This window comes from Chrysemys picta, chromosome 6 (genome assembly GCF_011386835.1).
Source record: "Chrysemys picta bellii isolate R12L10 chromosome 6, ASM1138683v2, whole genome shotgun sequence".
Taxonomy (NCBI): domain Eukaryota; kingdom Metazoa; phylum Chordata; order Testudines; family Emydidae; genus Chrysemys; species Chrysemys picta.
Genome location: NC_088796.1, coordinates 106,152,044 through 106,168,759, shown reverse-complemented (window position 1 = coordinate 106,168,759; position 16,716 = coordinate 106,152,044). Strand labels below are relative to the sequence as shown.

At 38.6% G+C, this 16,716-nt stretch overlaps 1 protein-coding gene across 45 annotated transcripts in view; it reads right to left on the bottom strand.

Annotated features, from left to right (window-relative positions):
* The window catches only part of NFIB (nuclear factor I B), a 219,908-nt gene that overhangs the window by 52,276 nt on the left and 150,916 nt on the right, over nt 1-16,716 (bottom strand). For 18 of the 45 annotated variants that reach the window (XR_010588660.1, XR_010588661.1, XM_065549515.1 and 15 more), the window contains exons 4-6: nt 15,273-15,341; nt 13,215-13,335; nt 10,545-10,663 (exon numbers count right to left, since the gene is read on the bottom strand). Coding sequence is in view for 39 of the 45 variants with exons in the window: in XM_065549515.1 (XP_065405587.1) it covers nt 10,545-10,663; nt 13,215-13,335; nt 15,273-15,341 (309 nt within the window). In the remaining 6 variants the exon portion in view is untranslated. Of the gene's footprint in view, nt 1-1,177; nt 1,250-3,579; nt 4,278-10,544; nt 10,664-13,214; nt 13,336-15,272; nt 15,342-16,716 lie in introns of those variants that run through there. The other 27 variants (XR_010588659.1, XR_010588658.1, XM_065549508.1 and 24 more) reach the window with 4 other exon arrangements.

The following is a 16,716-nucleotide window of genomic DNA, read 5'->3' as shown; positions in this document are numbered from 1 at the left end:
TCACAAAGAAAAAATGATGTAAATATCCTCTGATTAAAGCACAGTTTAATCTAATTTTTACTTGTAAAGTAATGCAGTATAGTTCCTGACATTTTGCATAAATATGTATATTAACATTTGAAATGTATAATTTATTGTATTATTAAATATGTGTCAGTGCACCCAGGGACTTGGATAAGCATCTTTTTAAATTATTATTTAAATCTATTTCTTTTTAATGTGGTTGAATTAGGACGAATGTTGTTTATTGTACAGGAAGAGGAAGACAAGGAAGAAACTGTTCTCATTTTAAGTGCGGAGGAATAATATGAATAATATCAGGTATGTACATATATATGTATCCCAAAGTTATTTTAAAAAATCCTTAAGAATATGACAGGACATACGTACTTAATCCCATAGCAGTTGTTTGATGGTGTCATGTGACTTGTAAGTAATTAGCTGCCATATTGAAAAAAGGATCCTTTTATTTACATTTACATTTATTCCCCACTAAGATTACTTTGAAAGCATGGCAAACTGCTGCAAGAACAGTGTGTGATAATTCTGTATCTATTTCCTACAAATCTCCCTTCCTGAAGACTAGCACTCTGTTTTATCATCAGAAAGCAATAGCAAACTTAATGTTAATGGGATGGAATTACTTACTGTCACATTATAATTTAATTTATGATTTTGACTCATGAACAAGGCTGTGTCAGGTGGGAAACAAAGTCATTGTTCTACATACAGTGTATTTTACTATTATATCATTCCTTAGGGCAGTAATGTTAATCTCACTTTAAAAAAATATATACTAAACCCAAGCCCACAAATATTTATCATGTTGTTGTTACATAAAACAGTTCTGCCAGTATGCTGAAACCTCTCTGAAGCTCAAACTACCCTAGAAGACCTTATTAAAACATAAAACCCCCTCACATTATGAGAATGCATCTTATAGAAAGGGGACACTAGATATACAGGGCAATTTTTTTCTTTACTCTTCAGAAACATACTTGTCTATTCCATCATCCATCAATCATCCTTTAAGTGATTTTATTCCAATGGACAGGCAATGATAAAAAGCATCCTGGGAGGCTGTGGGAAAATCTAATTAAAAGACCCAAACAAATTGTACAGGACTTTGAGTATATTTTAGTCATTTATTAAATAATGGTATAGGTAAATCACTAACATTCATCATGACTCCAGGGAAAAGCTCTTGGCCACAGCATCTTATTAGTGCTAAGAATCCAAGGAACTTGGCCTATAAAATAAAATCAATATTGTAACCTTAACTGTAAGAGTCAGAAAGACACTGGAAGATTTCTAATTTAACAAGATTACAGATGAGTTTTGAGATAAGACAATTTGGGGGAAAGCTATTCATTTAAAAATATTCATGCCAAGACGTCTCAAGGTTTTTACTCTTAATATTATTATAATCCATATTTGTAGCAGTTTAGGATTATTTAACCGATGTGGTACATTAGAGGATTTATGGGAAAATCTGAGAAGTGGTTTGAAATGCCAATGAAATAAAATCATTAGACTTAGGTTGAACAAAATTACAATTTGACAGCATGATGGTTAGCATGATGGTTAGAAAACGGCGACAAATGTAAGGAGATTGTTGGCCCCTTACTGAAAGTTAGTGGGGGATTTTGGTTGGCCTTCTCCCAGTACCAAAAGAAACGGGAAGGGCGGATTAGAAATCAAGATCCTGAGACTGACAGTCCCCAGGGTTAATGGGGAGGGGCCAACGATCTAGGGCAGCCCTATTGACAGGGCAAGCCTGGGGTCCCGTCCTCTGCTGGAGCTGCCTGAGCCAGAGCAGGTTGACCTAAAGAGAGAGCAGCAGCCTGAGCTGAACTGGAGATAGAGCAGCAGCAGCCCGAGGGAGCCTGGAGCTGGGGGCTGGAGCAGTGTGGAGCCAAGTGTGGTGAGCAGATGGGAAGAGTGGGGGGACCCTGGACAGCGAGGGCCCAGTGCAGGGAGATGCCCCCAGACAAGAGGTCTTGCAGGCCGGACTTGGCGCGGGATTGTAACCCCAATGTGAGGGCCAACACTGGGAAGAAAGGTCCTGCTATCGCCAGAGCAAGTATGTGACCCCTAGTATCACTGCAGCACAGCCAGGGTCTGGGAAGGAAGCAGACTGTTAACTTTCCTTGCATTCCAGAGACAGCTGGTTGTAGTGTCCCCACATCCACACAGTGGGGTTACTTGTTCCTATAACTTTTCCCATTTTTCCTTATTTTTAATTAGTTGTTGTTTAATCAATTGTATTTGCTTTGAACTGTATGTAATGATCAGTGGGTCAGGGAAATGGCCAGTGCGGAGAGAGCACCCCTGAGTGGGGACAGGCTAGCCCCTGCCTAAGTGACCACAACAAGACCGTGGGTCGAGCCTCGCAGGGATCCTGGGCCCAACCTTGTCAGGGTTACGAGGACTCTGCCACACTGGAGAGTGGAAGGGGAGTCCTCGAGGTCAGGCAGTCTGCCAGGTGAAGAGAGTTGGAGCGAGGACTCAGATCCTTTCGCTAGCCAATTCCACCAAGGTAGTGTATAACTCAGGAACATTCCCCACAATCACAGGGTCATTTCCTCACTTACACAAAGAATGAAAGTCATCTGTTCTGTGGAGTAAGCTAAGTGCAAACAATTATAACTCAGATTCAGTTACTAAATGTAAAAAAAAGTAGCCAAGTCTAGGCATAAAATATATTTGGACTGAGCCTATAGTTCCCCCTCCCACAGGTGTACCATTAATGAAGTAAGAAGAACATGCTATTCAGAAAAATATGAGACTTTCCGGGGCGGGGAAGGGGGAGGGCTGAATGCCAATTCTTAGAGAAGCTGAAGGCATTCCACATCTCATAGGATCAGGGAGTTGTACCATTGACTTCAGTGGGACTAGACTTTCACCCTTAGCTGGTGAAACCCATTTGCATCTGCTGAAGATCTGACACTATGTTCTTATACTATTCATTATATTTTAATTTGTAACTGTCTTTTCAAAGTAACAAGTCTTTGAGAATTGCTTAACCTGTTCTGCTGAGCCCAACTATCAAAACTCAAAAGGTAAGAAGCACTTTTCACCCTAATTAAACTATTGCTGAACCTACTTCTAGCATCTGCAATTATGTTTACAAGAGACATTCCTTATAAAACGTACACTAAGGAAGTCCAAAGCAAATCAAATCCCAACTTACTTTAATACTGGATTAAATGCCATACAAGGAATGTTGATATTGAAAAATTAGGCATATTGCTTGAATATTAAACATTATCTATTTCTGCCTCTTAAGCCCATAGGGAAGTAGGTCAGAAACTGGTTGATAGTTTCTCGCACAAAACTTTTATGCCAGTGCTATTATCACTATGATGTCAGTTTTCAGCATGATGGCTGCCAACAGACTCAGAAAGGTCAACTGCAATTAAGAACTTTGATTTAAAATACATTTCAGAGCTTATTCATGATGAAAAGGACTTGTTACCTTAAGACTGTTGAGGTTAAAGAAATGAATAGTGTTCTTTCAGTGTCAGTGTCTGACTTTGTTGCACATAATATACTTAAAAGTAACACAGAAAATCAAGATCTATGCATAAGAAATACATACATTTATTAAAGAGCACTTTGAGCTATTAAAAAGGAAATACAAAATTGGATCTAAACAAAATTCACTAGCAGGATATATATCAACATAAAAACATTCCTTGACATACAAAGATTTTAGGAATTTAGACTGAACTGAAAACACAGAAACATTTAACAGATATTCATCAAGGTTAACCTTATAAGATGAATGCATCTGTCAGATGGAGACTATGTATTTCTAAGGTATATGCTTTATCCTTCTGTAGGTGCACCAGGAGTTGGAAGTATTCTTGAACTCTGTCCAATATAGGCCACCAAGCAACCTAGGTGATCTGTTATAGTTCTCAATTCCTGGACAGCATTAATTACTTCCTCTTTCAATTCCCTCACTTCAGAAATTAAAATGTCAGTTTTAGATAGTCCATGAGAAGAGGGCCCAAGAAGGAAAGTGCCATCAGGAAGGGGCCCAATAGGGAAGGAGTGTCCAGTGGATGGGGAAAAAGCAAGAGGGGACAAGTGTCCAGAAGAGAGATATCCAACAAAGGGGGCCTGGGCCTGAGAAGAGCATCCAATAACTGCTGGGCGGTCAACCGGTGAAGAGAGTCCAGCTGTTTCTGTTTTAATGGTATGTTGGCATCTTGATTCTTGACTGTTGGTGGATGTGGGTGAAGTGTGAGAGAGAGAACATGATGAAGAAACTGTAAAATTAAAATTTATTTCATTGTACATTGACTTTCAGTATTTTTGAACATCTGACTTCTGCAGAATTCCACATAAATCTCTAATTGTATTGCTTAGTTATGATATGTATCATTTATAAATGTAGGTTATATATATTTACTTTAAACAATGTTGTAATACTATGATAAAAATAGATTTAAAGTATGACTTTAATTGATTTTTTTGCTATTATATTAATATACTTTACTTCCAAAATTTAGTCATACATGTATATATAATGTACTCTTCTTACATTATTCCTGTCTGATCTCATTAAAAAAAAAATACTCAGTTACTTACCAGACAATGAATCAAGGGTTTCTCCACCAGTTCTTTGTTTATCTTTAAAAAAAAATGAACTGGGGTCTTCTTAAGCCATGCCACTTCCCCTGTATAGCGACGGGTGACAGCCTGTCTGTCACGTTTTTAAAAATTCTCTTTTCCAAATGTAAGGGGAGTTTTCCACATAAAATTTTATTTGTTAAGAATTTCACAAAAATTTGCTATTGCATTTATGCATCAATTTCACTGAAATTTTATTCCTGCATCACAGAAAATCGGAGTTTTGTCTTAACACAGACAGATATTCAGTGTTCATCAAGGTTAGCCCGACAGAAAATGAATAATTGTTAGATTTTATAGTGTGCAGCCATGTTATTTTAAAACAAATATACATTTCTGAGGTAGGCTTGATTCAAAGTCCACTAAAGTCAATGAGAGACAATCAATTGACGAATAGTAATTTGCAAAAGTTCATATCTAATATGGACTTGGTATTTCACATTCCTTAAAGGTTATATTTCAAATGGTAATATGAAAAATAGTTAGGTCTTGTAAAGGAGTCTTAATCCATATATCTCTAAGATTTCATACAGGAAAGTGAGTATAATTATTATAATCTTATAGATGGGGAAACTGAGGTACAGAACACTTATGTGACTTTCCCAAGGTCACACAACAGAAATAGAACCCTGAGTTCCTTAATTTCAATACAGGGTCTGATACATTGGACTATGTTACTTCTTAATGGATAACAACTTATGCTTCTTATGACTGATGACCTCATATTAGAAAAGATCTTTGCAGTCACAACTGCATCCCAATTATTTTGGAAATCTACTGTAGCATTTCAAAGTGTTGTATTTGTTTTGGTAAGATCACATGAAGAGTACTGTACCTCATATTTTGTATGTCAAAGCAAATGTAATACTAATTATATGATCTTTCTACAATAGTTAACTGTACAGTATGTATTTTTCAAAAGAAGACAAAGCTGTCGGGTCCATAAAAATAATTAAGAAATCATTTCCTTTTTTAAAGGAAATTTTTCAGAATCTGTTCCCCATACTCCTGTGGTAGTACATATTTCTCTAGCATTCCCAAACATTCCTAAGACAACTGAAGTAAACCACCAAGACAGCACAATGATTGCACAATGAGAAATAATGATAGGCTCGATCTCTTTCATAAATGTTTATAATCTGGCTTCATCAAATATAAAAAGGAAACTAATTTTGAAATCTAACTTTGGTTAAAGAAAATGACTACATTTTTGCACAACAAATCCACAGTCTCTATTTACATTTTGGAGCAATTGTCTGATGGCAAGGAAAGAGCTATGTTTAGAACAATGGCATGTACAATAATGCATTCAATGTAAAAAATTAAATATGAAATGACTGGCTATTGTTTTGAACAACCCAACCCAGAGCCTCTTTGATTTGATTTTTGTTTGTTTGTTTTGGTTTAGCTTACTTATTTCTGTTCTTCTTTATATTTCCCTACATTTCACTCTTTTGGAATACTCTTGAAAATACAAACATCTTTAATATCATATCAAAGTCTCTTCAGGAATAGTGTGAGGAAAGGAGTTGATAATAGTAGTTTGCTTATACAGAAAGCTCTGTAACTGTAAAAGCAGAAGCTTTGGTGTTTTACTGATAACAAGTGCAGTGTGGGATGATGAGTTTGGTAGTAGTTTGGTGAAATTTTACTTTTTTACTTTTTTCCCCTCACAGTTTCACAGCCAGTACACATCCTAACCAAGCTGTAAATCCTCGTATTCCTCTCCCATTTCATGATGCATGCTTACACATTACAGAACTTGTGCAAAGAGTGAGGATTATAATGGAGTCATTTGCATTGTGGCCTTTGTCCATGTCCAACTGCCTCATAGTATGCATCTTGCATGGAGAATTAGAAAAAGTCATCCAAACTTCTGCACACCAAACATGACTGACAACTCACTAAGTGTTAACACACTATGTATTTATATGGTACGCACTTCAAAGGGAGTTGGGCACCTCACTCCCCTTAACACTTTGAATAAAATACTTAAGCTAGGAACTCCAAACTTGGTTCAGCACTATGGTTTTGTCACCACTGCCACCTCCAAACCCTTAGTGTTATCACCTTGTGGCTGCTCCGCAAACAGTAACACAGCAAGATAGAAATATTTTATGTTAAAGAGATCTACCACCTCAGTTTCTGGAATCCACTATTGTCTTGGAGGAGGGCTTAAAGAAGATCACTGCTGGCTTAACTTCTTTCCACAGGAAGCTTCAAACATTGAAAATGTCTCATAACTAAGTACACAGAAAACTGGGTCCATTTCGGGACACAAGTTACAGAATTGAGTCCATGAAGTTCGAAATAGAGCAGGTGAAACCCCCTTTAAAGTGAAGTCAATAATGCTGTGATCTAAATTTTACCTCTGATTGTTTCGACTTTTGATCTTGTAGAAAAAATTAAAATTACATTAAAATGAAAGAAAGGCTACTTACCAGCATATGTAGTACCTCTGCATATTCACACTTGTAGGATGTGGACACTTCATAAATGAAGGATGATTCACATTTCTGGTGCTGATGAGCTTCAGGAACCTTCTAGAAAAGCAGTGCTTGTTGGGACTGTCTGAGCATTCCCTAATGACACTGGATGTTCAAAGCTGTTTAAAAAGCACCATGTGATTCTCCAACTTCCTCATTTTTTTCCACTAAACCCCAGAATTTTATGAGAATAGAATTCCATGGAAGACAGGAAAGGATTCCTTCTTCCTTTATAATGGCACTGAGTCCCTTGGCACAGAACCCTCACTGAGCTCTGACTCTTCTTTCCTCTGCCTTTGAGCATAAAGGTGAGTAGAATCACCACAAATGCCAGACCCTGGACCTCCAGGCTTGGTACTGATAGGTGAGAGGCTTGGAATGAGGACCTCAGGAGTACTAAGCAATCTGCCCTGGCCACAAACGCCAGTTCCTGGTGGGAGCAGTTACCATCAGAGGTGGTAGCACTCACCAACTTACGTTATGTCTACACAGCAAAGAAAAACCCTGCAGCTGGCCAGTGATAGCCGACTCGGGCTCGCGGGGCTCGGGCTGTGGGGCTGTTTCGTTGCTGTGTAGACTGCCAGGCTCGGGCTGCAGTGGGACAGTTTCACCCTGCAGGGTCCTAGAGCGCAGGCTCCAGCCCGAGCCTGGAAGCCTACCGAACAATGAAATAGACCCACAGCCCAAGCCAGAGTTCGCTGGCACAGGCCAGCTGCGGGTTTTTCTTTACTGTGTAGACACACCCTTAGATGAGAGACAAAGTTTTCTCAGTTCTAGGATAGCCTTAGAACCAGACATGGTACATTCCCCTGACCTGGGGCCAAACAGAGGCCAGGAACAAGAGGCTTCTGCTTCCCCACTTTAGAGGACTTCAAAACAGAGGCTCACTTTGCCGCAGAGGACTACATTCTTCAAGTGTGAATATGCAGGGCTACTCTGAAGAGGAATACTAGAGCATTTTCCCTAGTCATGTGGTCAATTTATGTATAGAATGAAAAAAAGACGTGCAGGATACAATAATGTCTCTCATAAACAGTGGTAACAAAAGGCAGTCATGGCAAAACAGAAGTAACAATGGCCTACTCTGTCCCTGCCCAGGAATGAGGGCCTGTCCTCAGGACAGATCAGAAAGTCTGTCTCATAAGGTCTCTGTCAAAGGAAATCCCAAAGTGTGCCAGTCCTTTTGGACCTGCGATGTAAAGGCGTGACATGGTAAAAAACAATACCATGAGGAAATGTGAATACAGCTCTGAAAAGGCAAAGTGGCATGAGGTATACCGTTCAAGCCCAATCTTTCTTTTTTAGGGTCCTTGGGGTTGGATTAGGTACAGTACCACGGAACTGAAACTTGAGACAGTCCAGAAATCTAACTACACAAAAGTATAGAAATGAAGTAAATGTTCTTTGTGAAACTACCCAAAACAGTCTTAACAACAGTAAAACTACTAATGCTATGAAAAACTATGACTAATAACAAAGGGAAGTCTGGTCAAAAAATCAAACCAAAATTCTATGCACAGAGCAAAGGTCTCCACATCTGCAGTTACCTGTGGAAAGAAAGGAATTGAGGGGGTTGGAGACTATACAGGTCAAATCCAAAATCTGGTGCTGCAGAGTACAGGCTTATGCAGGCCAACAGGCACTGCATTTCTAGAAAGTTCTTGAGGCTCACTTTGCATTCTTCAAATGGGAATATACAGGGCTACTTTGAAGAGAAACATAGACCATTTTCCCTAGTCTTGTGGTCAATTTATGTATAGAATGAAAAGAAGACGTGCAGGATACAATAATGTCTCTCATAAACAGTGGTAACAAAAGGCAATCATGGTAAAACAGCAGTAACAAAATAAAGCTACTAACATAGGGCTGTACATCCTTTTTTGAGACTGCAAAACAAGTCTATTCCCCTTGCTGTCATCAGTCTGGGTATGCAAAGTCACAGGCTAAATACATACATTGCCTACATGTTCATTTTTTTTAAAATTCAGCAGTAAATGCTGAAAATAAGAAAACACCTTACACTGACTGGAGGGGCAGGGGAGGGAATAGCAACAAAACCGAAACAGAACACGGAAAAAAAAAAAACATTACTCTCTAGAAACCAATCTGAAAAAGAGAAATCAATCCCTAATTAACAAAAACCAGAAAATATGACACTCAAAGATGAGAACAATACAAGAATTCCTCCCATCCCAACGGCAGACAATAAAAATACAGTTTAAAAAAATGTAAATTGGGGCAGGGAGGGACAATTAAAATAAAGAGAGACAACGAAACAATGCAAAGGGGAAATGCAACTAAATTAATTACTTAACACGCACTACCACCACCACAATACCTCCACACAGACACAGACACAGACACAGACACAGACAGATTGGAAAAATTCTAAATGCACCACCTAAAAATAAAAATAAAAAAATAAAAGCACACCAAACAGCCAGTCAGAAATGGAGAGGTTGGAATTGACTGATAGGCAAAGGACTCAGGTAGTGGGAGCTAAATATTAGGAGCGGGAGCTAAAGAAGGAATTACATGTCTGGCTCTTTATTTTGACTTCACAAGCTGTGCTACATAGTGCATGGATGTGTCTGAAGAACTGCACGGGGCTGACAAGCATCAAGCACAGACTCCTTTGAAAAACATGATGATTAAAACATCTACAATGCATATACTGAAAATATCATAACACATTACAGGTGTGAGGGAATTATATCTTGGCATTAATGTGAAGACCAAGGTGACAACAGTTAACAAATGTTAAATTCGCTCCATGGTCAGTTATTTCCCTCTCTAACAAAATACTAACATTGGGCTCTAATACCCTGACAAAATATTGCAACACACGTCAGAATACAGACAAAGATACCAATGCTACATCAGGATTCGTTAGCATGGACCCTGAGCTCAAACAGAATTCCATAGAAGATAATGGGACTGTGCCCAGGTACAAGGGTCTGCCTTAATGCAGAATCCCAGTGCAGAAACTGAGCTTTGGTAACTTAATATTGGCTCAACCAAAGTGTGGCAACACTTCAGTTTTACTCAGCTAAAAACTAAAGATAATGTTCAAATCCTATTGGAATGGAGTTATTATCTTTCATGGAGTGTACACAATATCAATTAAGTTTTCAAAGAATACTTCTTGTGTAATAAATGTTTTAATAACAATAATACAATTGACTGTGTGGAAAAATGATGATTATGTGATTGTTCATGCCACTTGACTTAGGGTTTTTTTAAAAATACATTTGTTTAGAAACACGCAAAAAAATTGTTGTGAAGAACAGCTAAGATTTATTCCCTCCCCCTTTTTAAGTGTCATTGTATTGCAATTATGCAAAAGGAGAGTGGAAAATCTATATTTCTGATGTATGTTTGAACACTTTGGCATAAAATGGTCCTCATGTTACTCACCTTGATCTCTTTCATGCCATGTCCGACTCCCAGCAGCTGGTGAATTTGGAGATGGGTAAAAGTCTCCGGTTGGACTTGGTTCCATATTTTCATCTATGGAGATAGTTTTGGGTCTCTTGCTGTTGAAATAATAAAGGTGTTGGTATTAAGACTTATGTGCAGTTAGCATTGGTACTGCAGAGGCTATAAGGATTTAAACAAATTTTTCAACACAGAGAGCGATTAAAGGAAAAACCATGAAAACAAATGTTAAGCCTGACCTGTAACATAGGTCACACAGGTGTGTTCTCAAACAATGATGTGTGCATTGTATATAAATATTTACATTATATAGTTGGCATGTGTGCATAATACACAAAAAAACCACTGTGGGGAGAATTTTCAATCTCTGCACGTTCTAAGTTTGGCGGCATTTAGGACCATGGCCAAATGTCCAAAACCTGCAACCTGCTGTAAAAGGGTCATGTCACTAAAATGTTAAATTCTCTGTATAATTAATTTCAGGCAAAGAAAAGCAATGGAGGAGTGTTTCTGCACCCAAGATAAGGTCAGCTAGGTAAGACTTCAATAGCTCAGAATATGCTAGTAGAAGGAAAGCTTACTTTACCCACCCCACCAGATCAGAGTACCAAGTTACTTTTCAAAGAGGCCTACCCTGAAACACAGTCTTTTCATTTTCGGTTAGTTTAATTTAAAATGAAAGGTCTGCATTTCAAACTCCATCATTCAAAGACATTCACTTCAATCTAGTAGGAGAAAGGCAAGTTTCTTCTTATCAACGCCTTCTGAAACTTCTCAGAATAAGCAAATTTCCAAAGGAAGATGGGGAACCAGGCATGAAGGTTTAACAATATTTAGACAATACTATGAAATAATTATTATGACAATACCATGAGGATGAATTTATACTTTTTAATTTAAAAGGTGAACTGTAAGGCTGAAAAGATAATGGAGTTAAACCCAGAAATGTACACTAAAACCCCACAATAACCAGACTGATACATTGTTAATAATAACAATGTTAGTAATTATTTCAAAATAGTAAGAATTGTTAGTAATTATTTCAAAAACTTTGAAATGCCCCCCCACACACACACACTTCCTGGTTCATTGATGATGCATAACTCTGTGGCACCACACATATGCAAGCCATGGTACCTGTGAAAATACAGGATGCATCATTACAGGGTAGCTTCAGCAAACCAAGATATTCCAGCAGGGAAAAGCAAAACTCATTAGTTTCCTGAAGCCAGAACAGGAGCCCAAGTTTCCTGGGCACAGCAGACTCTCCATTCATGCATTTCACTCCCTCTGTGATGCTCTCTGCCCCTCCTAAGACCATGTGAATGGTGCTTCACAGAGTCAGAATCCACAGACGTGGAGAGGAGTAGGCCAGAGCTGGCTGAGGCAGGGATTCAGTGGCCCCACTTATCATCCCTTGACTAGCCTTGTGGAAGTTTCCCAGGAAAGATAATACAACTCTTGCCTATATCACGTTCCACCAATTCCGCTTCTGTACTAGGGGACTCCCCCCAACTTAAGAGGAGGTTCTGGGGGAAGTCACAGCCAGAACCAGGCCCTGGATCCCCTCCAGAGCAGGGATCGGCAACCTTTGGCACGCGGCCCATCAGGGAAATCCGCTGGCAGGCCGGGACAGTTTGTTTACCTGCAGTGCCTGCAGGTTCGGCCCATCTGTGGGCTGCAGGAAGCGGCATGGACTGAGGGATGTGGCCATGTGCCAAAGGTTGCCATGTGCCAAAGGTTGCTGATCCCTGCTCTAGAGTCCTGTGAAGGGTGGGGACCTATCCCATGGCCTAGTCCACTGGAGACAATCCTTCCCCTGTCATAACAACCTGGGAAGAACTCCAAGAGGAAACCACTCAAATAGTTATAATTACCCTTTGTGGGCTCCTTCAGGAGATGGAGATCTGAGTTCTGGTGCTTCATGTCCCCACAATTAAATTTACATATAACGTGGCTGATGTTTCTTTTTTTTCCGCTTCCCTATTCTATGCCTGGCCCAGCACCTTCTCACCAGCCAGTGAAAGTTTTGGAGCAATCAGGTTTTCCTCACAGAATTGTCTTACATTGTTTTCTAAAACCTGGAGAAATCAGACTGGCAGATGAGGAGATCATTTATAATTTTACCAATAGGAGCAGCAAAAGGTGAGTCTTAGCATCCTTTTAAAAGGATGTAAAATGTAAGAAAAGGCAACAGTGTTAAATAAAAACAAAACTGTGCTCATCCACAGAGCTATAACTGTTCTGCCTGAGTCAGTCAGTAGTGTTAAATGCATCCCTTCTTCTTGCAAGTGTAAAATCTCTCTGTGTATAACTGAGCAGTTTTAGATGTTCTCTAATAGACCACTAGGATGTGGCTTCCTTTATTAGACTGCTAGAAAGTGGTTTTGAAAACTAGAGTGAAGTGGTATCATTTGTAATACTCTTCCCATTTACAGGAAGATATCCTTACACCATGAGTTTATTATCTACATATAACTTATAAAAATATACATACTCAAATTTATAAAAGCAGCAAGAGCTCATGCAATATCACACTTTCTTCACAATATTATTGTTTTCCCAACATCATGAACCCTGACTTCACGTAGCCAGATAACCAATATTTTTGCCAAACACTAATATTTACTCTTTTAAGAATATATTTACCTGATTGGTGGAGAGGACAGTGACCTCTGTAGATTTACACCCGAATTCATATCATGGTAGTATGGCTGGCTCGGAAGCTCTCCAATCGGGAAGTTCACTCCAGTTCCCTGGGTAATAGGCGCTGAAGAATACATTATTAAGAAGAGTCAAAACTAATCTCTATATTTTTGATCATCCTTTCTATTTTAACATTTAAAAAATCTTGACATTATAAAATTTGTAACTAGTTTTCTGCCTATTGAAGAAATCATGTACAGTCAAGTTCTGTTAATGTTTACATACCTTAAAAACAAATTAACTGCTCCCTCTGCCTCCTCCCCCCAAAATCTCTGAACATATATGCAGTTTTATTACTGTATATTATTGTTTTATCATAGATAATGTGGAAATCATGAATGGGAAAAAGTGAGAAAGACGGAGATACAAAACTGAGCATGTTGTAAAAGGGCGTGAACATCCCTGATTGCCTATTCATGCCAGAAATAGCCTTATATGGAGAGAGCATTGCACTGGTAAATTTGCTTTCTCATATGTTGCAGATATTGTTTTTGTGTACACACACATACACACACACACACACAGAGTTATCTTTACCTTTGTGTACTGTCTGTGCATTCAGCATTTTAACTTCAAAAATAATCGAATGTTGTATAACTTATCTGAAGGTTTGAATTTTTCTAACAATTACAGCATACTTTTGTTGTGGCTTGAGGTTAAACAAACACATGGGAAGAAGTCCCACAGAAACCACATACTTTTAAATTTATTATTAGAAGAGCATTATGAGGGCACTGAGAAGCAGAAGATTTGGCAACAACATAATCTTGATTTTTTTTAGATATGACCAAATGATTAAAAGTGTGTGTATGTGAGTTGCTCAGACAACACACCTCATGAGCATGTGAAACCTGTATTTCACATATGCAAATCCCCAATTTTGGAAAGAACATTCAGTGTTGCACATGCATAACTTGGATGGGCATAAAAAGTGCGTGTGCCTTAATACACGGAGACTAAAGTGCACTCAGATACACATGTGTAACTCTTATTTAAATAACCATTGATGTCAATGGGAGTTATGCACACAATTTGGCCTCAAAACTCAGTGCTAAGATAAATAACGAGCAGTTTTATTGAATATATTCCATGCACACGTTATATCACATCAGTCTTTTGGTGGGGTACTTAAACTGACTTCATACAAGTTAGTCTTGAGATCAGAATCAGGTCTTTAACTTTGTTGAACTCATTAAAACTCGCAGTGTGTACTGTCCTAGCATGAACTAGCGCTAGTGTAAAATTTGCAGCAGACAGTTTTGGGGAGGTTCCTGGAACATTCAACCATTGCAGTTTTAGTTATAAACTCCATATTCATCACTGTTGTTGTTTCTAAACAAGTTCCGAATTTGTATTTTTGTTCACTCCTTTCAAAAAGAAGTCTTAAACAAAAAGAAATGAACAAAATTTACATTAAATACAAGAAGGAAGTATACCAAAACCAGGAGTAAATAAAAACAATATCTGGATTATAGATTATTCTTATACCATATTAAGATTTTCTATGAATTTGTATGTGTGTGACAGAGAGAGAGACTACCACACTCTACATTCAATTAGTTATACTCCCTATTCTTGCTATGATGTAACTCTCCTTTAAGGTCATGAGATTGGAGCAAAGTAAAAGAAAAGAGACATCTGATGGTTTAGCAGAATTCCAAAGATGTACAGAGGATAGAATGACAGGGAAAAGTTGCAAGTGCATGAAAGAACTTGTTTCATTATCTATGGTAATTTTATTGACATCACTTCATTGAGCCATGCACAGCAAATGGATTTAAGTTCTTAATAAGATGTTTGATTCAGAATTTGAAAAAACAAAGAAAGCCTTTTACCTGTTTTATTATAAATGTATGCGAGATGCACTGTGACATCATGCACAAGGTTAAAAGCATTTTCTTCTTGTCTTAGGGCCCAAAGCAAACTCCATTACAGTCAATTGACTTCAGGGGACTATATATTAGGCTTTTTGCATGTGTTAAATACAATGTGTTAACTTACTTCTGGACACTCTCACAAGTTCTGACACATTGAAGACTCCAGATTTTACAAAACTATCCTCAAGGTACCCTGAAAAAGATCATAACACTGTTGTCAACTAACTTTCTTAGAAATACAAAAATATATATACCATCTAATAGCAGAATCAACAAAGAAAAGTCCAAAAATTAGACCAAAACATGATGACAACAGTTCACAGGATGGGATGAGAGTTGAAATCCAGACTGTTGTGTGCAAAATTTAGATTCCATACAAGACATTCCTCAATATATCGATGGAAATTAACAACCAATATATTGAAATTATAATCAACTGGGAAAAGTATATAGCAACCTCCTTTCATTGTTCTTTTCTATTTGACTGACAGTCAAAATAAGAAGAGATTGGAACACTTTCTGTTGGATCAGGCAATTTGGTAATGAGAGATTAAACTATGCTGGGTAAGTTTCTGGTTTGGAATCTAGGCCAAGATGGCAGTGACTACAAATAACCATTTTAGGACCTGATTCTTCCCTTTTGAAGTCAATGTGAGTTTTGCTATTGACTCAAATGGGAGCAGGGCCTTTTAGATGTTCAGTGGCCAATGTGAAATCTGTTGGGTTTGTTAAGTATTTATCTAGAGGTCAAAACACAGATTTAAGAGCCCAACTTTAGGCACCCATTTTGAAAAAGTTGACTTCTATATATCTATTTATATTGAGAGAGAGAGAGATGATTCTCTCTCCCCACGACTGAAATGCGGTCACGCCAGGAAATGATCATAGAATCATAGAATATCAGAGTTGGAAGGGACCTCAAGAGGTCATCTAGTCCAACCCCCTGCTCAAAGCAGGACCAATTCCCAGCTAAATCATCCCAGACAGGGCTTTGTCAAGCCGGGCCTTAAAAACCTCCAAGGAAGGAGACTCCACCACCTCCCTAGGTAATGCATTCCAGTGTTTCACCACCCTCCTAGAGAAATAGTTTTTCCTGATATCCAACCTGGACCTCCCCCACTACAACTTGAGACCATTGCTCCTTGTTCTGTCATCTGCCACCACTGAGAACAGCCGAGCTCCATCCTCTTTGGAACCCCCCTTCAGGTAGTTGAAGGCTGCTATCAAATCCCCCCTCATTCTTCTCTTCTGGAGACTAAACAATCTCAGTTCCCTCAGCCTCTCCTCATAAGTCATGTGCTCCAGACCCCTAATCATTTTTGTTGCCCTCCGCTGGACTCTTTCCAATTTTTCCACATCCTTCTTGTAGTGTGGGGCCCAAAACTGGACACAGTATTCCAGATGAGGCCTCACCAATGATGCAGTGAAACAACACCTAAAATCAAACTCAAATTAGCATCATCCTAGTGATGAAGCTACAAGATGTAGAATCAAGAAACCAAGGTTTTCTTTGGACGTCTTCTATCCAAGTACTAACCAGGCTCGCCCTGCTTAGGTTGAGATCACAT